The sequence below is a fragment of the Notothenia coriiceps genome, unplaced genomic scaffold (assembly GCF_000735185.1).
Source record: "Notothenia coriiceps isolate Sejong01 unplaced genomic scaffold, NC01 NC01_scaffold00013407, whole genome shotgun sequence".
NCBI classification, from domain to species: Eukaryota; Metazoa; Chordata; class Actinopteri; order Perciformes; family Nototheniidae; genus Notothenia; species Notothenia coriiceps.
In genome coordinates, this window is record NW_011346108.1 from 1 (window position 1) to 6,551 (window position 6,551).

A 6,551-nucleotide genomic window follows, 5' to 3' on the forward strand; every position below is an offset into this window, starting at 1 on the left:
CTTAACTGCCGAATCGGATGCTCTGAATCGGAAGCCAACTTCAGGGTCGTTTGCGAGGGAGCCCTTGCAATGCTAACTGCCTGGTCCGTCTAGAAAAATACGTCATCACTGCACCACTTGAGCTTTTGTAAAACTAAATAGCCAGAAAATACGTACTGTTTTTTATTATTCAAATGTTCGTTTCTGTCTTTCCTGTCTGTCCTACAGCCGCTCACATCGGCGTGGGTATCAGTGGTCAGGAGGGCATGCAGGCGGTCCTCTCCAGCGACTACTCCTTCGCCCAGTTCCGCTTCCTGCAGCGCCTCCTGCTGGTGCACGGCCGCTGGTCCTACCTGCGCATGTGCAAGTTCCTGCGCTACTTCTTCTACAAGAACTTCACCTTCACCTTCGTCCACTTCTGGTTTGCCTTCTTCTGCGGCTTCTCTGCGCAGGTGAGAGTCCACTACGATAATTCACTGTCTACTTTTAATGGTTTAATGGTCTCTAAATATCTCAAATATATTTTGCAAAAAGTATTCCATGGTGTTTTTCTAATCGAATAAAGGAAAACAAAACGTTTTTTTTGCTGCAGCTTAAGTTGAATTCACCAAGATCCTTTATTTTGGTTGATATGATTCTCTCCCATAAATCCCTTGGATTTGTATCAGATGGCCTTCTGGAGGGGCTTGAATCTTGACCTTGCTGCATCTGTATTATTAATATAATATATAATGTAAATATATCAGCCACTAAACAAGTACATATTTTTCAGATCCTTAACTCCTTATGTTTTTTTTTTTTGCACTGCTACTTCTTCTTTACAAAATAAACATCTTTAGCTCTTCTTTGTTTAAGGATAAGGTTTGCAACTTTGTCTTTCAGACGGTGTACGATGAGTGGTTCATCACACTCTACAATCTGGTGTACACAGCACTACCTGTCCTGGGAATGAGTCTGTTCGATCAGGTAATTTAAATATATTATCATTATGATCATGTATATGAATTACATGTATGAGTATTTATGTATGTTGTTTATTTATTTATTGTGTTATTACTATTATTATTTATTTATCATTAGTACTAATGCTTTACTTATTTATTTATTTTTCATTCACGTATTAAAACAAATCCTGCTATTGGAAAAAGGCATACACTAAGCCTAAGGCATGTTTATTTGTTTTGTTGTTATTAAACTGCTTGTAAATCAATCAATCAATCTAAGATAATAATACTTACAAATACTTTCAATACACACAGGTTTCGCCCTGGAAAAAACATTGTAACATCTCAAGCTCTACATGCATGGGAGCCATTCCATTCCAGTCTTTGTTGAATACCAACACAGATCAATTATGTCAGTAGTTTATAGAATAAAATAAAAAATATGTTAATAGTACTCAAACACATACCTATAAATAGTAAAACCAGAGAAACTGATAATTTTACAGTGGTCTCTTCATTTTTTTCTAAAGCTGTTTATCATAAAAAAAACAGCTGACTTCTTCTCTCTCCCCCCCTGCTGGTCAGGATGTGAACGACGTGTGGAGTTTCCAGCAACCTCAGCTCTACGTGCCCGGTCAGCTCAACCTGTACTTCAGCAAGAAGGCCTTCTTCAAGTGTGCCCTCCACAGCTGCTACAGCTCCATGGTGCTCTTCTTCATCCCCTACGCCGCCATGCACGACACGGTGAGGGGGGACGGGAAGGACGTCGCCGACTACCAGTCCTTCGCCCTGCTCACACAGACATGTCTGCTGTTTGCCGTCACCATCCAGGTGAGAAGAAGCTTTACTCTTATGGATAGTCTTTTGCAGTAATAATCAGGCTTATAATTAAAGGTCACCTGTTATGCAAAATCCCCTTTTCCATGTCTTTTTTACATAAACATGTGTCCCCTCTGCGTTAAGAGATTCTGAAAGTTTCAGGAAAAAAGACCCCCTCTCTTTTTGTCCTGATCCATTTATATAAAAACCTGTCTGAAAATGAGCTGATCAGATTTTGGCCACTTTATGATTTTTTGGCTTGTGTAACCATTAGCCAATAACCAACCAAGGTAACACCCGCCACCGTATCACCTGAATCTCCTCCTAGAGCAAAAGAGTAAAAGACACAGAATCAGCACTTTTGAAACAGGGCTGAAACAGAGGGGATTATGGGATGCTACAATGATCTGTTCGGTATTTGGAGCCAAACACTTCAGAGACATGTTTTGTATATCTGAGACCTGTAATGTATTGATGAAAAACATTATAATAGGGGACCTTTAAACAAATGACACATATGTTGTGTTTTCTCTCCGTGTTCATAGTTGTGTTTGGAGATGTCTTACTGGACGGCGGTGAACACTTTCTTCGTGTTGGGCAGTCTGGTCATGTACTTTGCTGTCACGTTCACCATGTACAGTAACGGCATGTTCCTCATGTCTCCGTCAGCCTTCCCTTTTATCGGTGAGTGGGCAATTCATTAACTTACAAGATAATTGAATTCAAAGAAAGTCTTATGTACGTTTCCAACATTCGTCTTGATTAGCGAGTAATGCTTTGCTTGTATTTTATAAGCCTCTGACAGAGAAAAGTTGCCAGTATCATTCAAATGAGTTTGATTATACTTGCAAACACAGTGTCAGAATAGTGTTTGGTTTGTTTGCACATTCAAAATGTTTTGTTACAACAAAACCAACTACCAAAACTGGCTCTGATTACTGATGTGTGATTATCCAAAATAAAGTTTATTTTTTTAAATAATCAAATTCTCAGCACCGTTGTGTCAAAAAGGTCACCAAGGTCAGTTTTTCCTTTTTTTGAGCAAAACATTACTTGCATCGTTGTCATATGTTTAAAAAGTATCCTTTCAATCTTGACACGAAATTTGGCAGTTAACATTTCAAACAATTTCCAACCCGAGTGATGTTTGTTTGTGGAAGTTGCTCTTCAACAATAGAACATGATATTATATCTCAGGAATTAAATGTTTTATTGTTAATCTTGTCTGTTGAACCGTTAAAATTTGTATTTTTTCCCTCGTTTAATGTTACTTCTATCCAGAAAGTAAAGGTTATAAGTGCATTTTTTTTTTAAACTGACATTTGGAAAACATAGAAACATTTACAAATCTTATTATGTGCGTTTGTTTATCCAGGAACAGCCCGTAACTCTTTGAACCAGCCCAACATTTGGCTGACGATCCTCCTCACCTCCATCCTGTGTGTCCTTCCTGTGGTCACATACCGCTTCCTGTTTATTCAGCTCTGCCCCACCATCAACGACAAGGTACACATGAAGCTACACTTAACCCTCCAGGCATGCTAAGAGTTAAATTCTGCAAGTTTTTTTTTTAATATAAATTGATTTTAGGTTACCTTCCTTTCATATTTTTGAAGAAATCCTCTGGAGGTTTGCTGGAGGCTATCATCATTATCATTCACACACACACACACACACACACACACAAACACGCGCGCGCACACACACACACACACACACACACACACACACACACACACACACACACACACACACACACACACACACACACACAGAGGGGGAGAGAATGAAAAAGTAGCCAGAACTTTTATAGAAACGATCTTAAAAACGATTTTAAAATTACAAAGCTAGTAAATCATGACAAAATACTTGAAAAATAAAATATGTGCAGCAATCGAAATTAAAATTGGGAGCTGTGCAGATTTAAAAAGAAATTGCCTTGAACATAAATGTGCAAAGTATACAGAATCATGTGCAGGATCCATAGTATTTAAGTTAACAAGATGCGTTACAATCATAATTATTTAGCCAACAGCTGTAAGATGAGGGATATTTCTCAAACATAACAAACTTATTTAGCTCTGCTTCTCATCAAAACCAGTATGTAAAATGTTCTAACTGCTATAAAAATATCTAGCGCAACATAGTGATTATAGCCACATCAAACATCTTGGTCCTTGAAGACTCATCATTTCCCCAAATTAATCTCGAAATAAGTAAGCACATGTTTTGGATAAGTGAGCCAGCCTTTTAACAATCTGCCCCAAACTCTCAGATAATGTTTAAGGTGAGACAGGCCAAAGCCTCACCCGCCCCCCCGCCTCGACGCACCCGAATCCGGCGCACCAGCTCCCGCCGCTCAGGCTACGCCTTCTCCCACGCGCAGGGCTATGGGGACCTGGTGACCTCGGGGCGCTTCTTGCGGCGCCCCGCTTTGTCCCGATCCTCAGGTTTGACCAACGCAGGCCGCACCACCACAGGCTTCAGTCCCATGGGCCGATCGGCGGGATACAGCCCGACGGGACGACCGCAGAACGCCAAGGTCTCGGATGTGGAAGTTACGTCGCTGCAGATGTACAGAACTATCACTGACCCTTCCCTCTGACAGAGAGAGGGTTCACTTTAAGATCTGGGAGGAGGTATGATGTCACTTGGACAGCAACTGGTGTTTTAAAAGCTTCCATTTGTTCAATGAAGAACTTGCTTGGGCTTTCCGGAAAAAGTCATATTATCTGCACGGTCGACCAAAGCAAGGTTTTGAAATGACCGTGCATTTTATTTTGTAACACTTTTATCAAAGGGAACTACAGCAAAGTGTGCCGATGGATCCCTTTCTTTAGATCATGAGTGTTCATGTTCAACATGCCTCATGCATAGCCATCACATGAGAGGACAATGGAAACAGCTACAGGGTGATTCACTCACAGATAGGAACAACCACAGAAACCAGGGGAAACTTTTTGGCTTCAAGAAAAGGACAAAGTGTCATCATGTTTACAGATTTCCCGGATTTCCTTTACCTCGGGAGTCTAGATGCACAGCAGGGCTTTGTGCAGAGGAAACAACCAGCAAAGCCATTTTTGTATACAATTATTTTTTATTTTTGGTGTCTTTTTTAAAGCATTTGATTGTTTTCTCTTTAAAGATTTTTGCACTTTGGCAGTGGGAGATAACTGAATGTTTGAACGATCATGAATGTTTCGTAGACAAAGTTCATATGCTCAGTGACGGCAAAAGTTAAGAAAATCTGCTGGTTTATAATTGTTTACTTCAATCAACCTTCTCTGGCTGCATTTAAGAGGTTTATCGTTCTGTACACAAAGTTATATTGGTGATATTTCAATCGATACCTCAAGGTTTTCCACTAGTTCAGCATCTTCGGTGCAGTCTTAGCATTCTGCATTCAGAGCCAAACGCATGTGTTAAAGGGCCAGTGTGTCATATTTATTAGGATCTTTTAGCAGAAATAAATATGTATAATATTAATTTCATTAATGTAAATCCTCTTTGGACAATTGGTTGTGTGTATTTGATCTTAGGATAAGCACACCTACATTCAGTTGGCTGCAATGCTTGATACCGCTAAATCCTACAAACTGCAGGTCCCTTTAAAAGTGACGTATAAGCCATTTTGATTTGACATTCCATTAAAAAGCTGTTTATGAGATACTCCATCATATCATAATAAGTCATTATTTTACTAGCGAACTAGCTTGCTGCAGTGTATGTGGCAATCAACTTGGTAGTAAGCAGTATTTCTAATTACTTTCCTCGATCTTTTTCTCTTCAGCTTAATGAAAATATAATTCCTGTATATTGCAATGCAGAAACAGCGCTGACAAGAATATTTGATGGAAGATGATGAGGTTTTATGCAACCCAGTCAAGAACTAGTAATGTTTTTATGTGAAGCAAACATATTGTATACAGTCTGGTAGCTTGTCCCCTCTGTGGGATCAATCTTCAAGCAATTATTTTAGTGTTTGAAGGTTTCCAAACTGATTTTTTTTTGTGTAATTGTACACATAATATCTGACCATATCTTTATTTTTCCATGGATATGCAATTACTGTTTTTAATCGCTCATCATCTTTTCAACTACAGTTAAATTTAAACCATTAGACTGGCCCTGTTATCCCTTTCCTGTAGTCTGTTATATGTGTTTGTGTGCATGTAAATGGTCTGCAAAGGCTAAAATTCCAAAGTTACCTCCAGAGGGAGTTTCTCTCCAACACTCCCCCCCTGCCTGAAACACCTCCATTGGACTCCTTTGTTGACTTCTGTAACATAGTGACGTCACTATGTAACACTTCTATTGGTTAAGCCGCTCCAACACCATTGTAGGCGGATAGGCTAAGGGGTGGGACATCTCTAAGCTAAGTTGACCAATCACAACAGAGCCAGCCAGCTAACCAATCAGAGCAGACTGGGCTCTGGTTTCAGACAGAGGGTGAAAAGAGGTGCTGCAGCACAGGCAGTATGAGAAAAATAAAGAGCCTTTTGAGCATTAAAGTATGTAGACATGTCACAGTAGAAGAACAAAATACAATTATGAACCTGACATTGAGAATAATAGGCCCCCTTTAAGAAGGATGGTGGATGCCTTAACGTCATAAACGGTAGTGTGTGTATCTGTAACCACATGCGATTCAATCAGTCGAATTAAATATCAGCACACTAAAAGTTAAACCAAAGAATATGATTTATTAAGGCTTTGTGTGTTGTAGTCTAGTTTAAAGAGTCTGATGCTGGAGGTCAGTGTGGTGAAGCTGATTTGCACCACTGACAACTCAGTTTTTATTACTGCAAA

At 39.6% G+C, this 6,551-nt stretch overlaps 1 protein-coding gene across 1 annotated transcript; it reads left to right on the forward strand.

Annotated features, from left to right (window-relative positions):
• Positions 1-207: 207 nt before the first annotated feature.
• On the forward strand, positions 208-5,949 carry LOC104947925 (probable phospholipid-transporting ATPase IM; the record flags this gene model as incomplete). The annotated part of the gene is made up of 6 exons (XM_010774049.1): positions 208-431; positions 862-945; positions 1,509-1,754; positions 2,288-2,426; positions 3,118-3,248; positions 4,018-5,949. Coding segments are annotated over 6 exons (1,154 nt in total), but the record flags the coding sequence as incomplete, so codon positions are not given.
• Between the last annotated feature and the right edge of the window lie 602 nt (positions 5,950-6,551).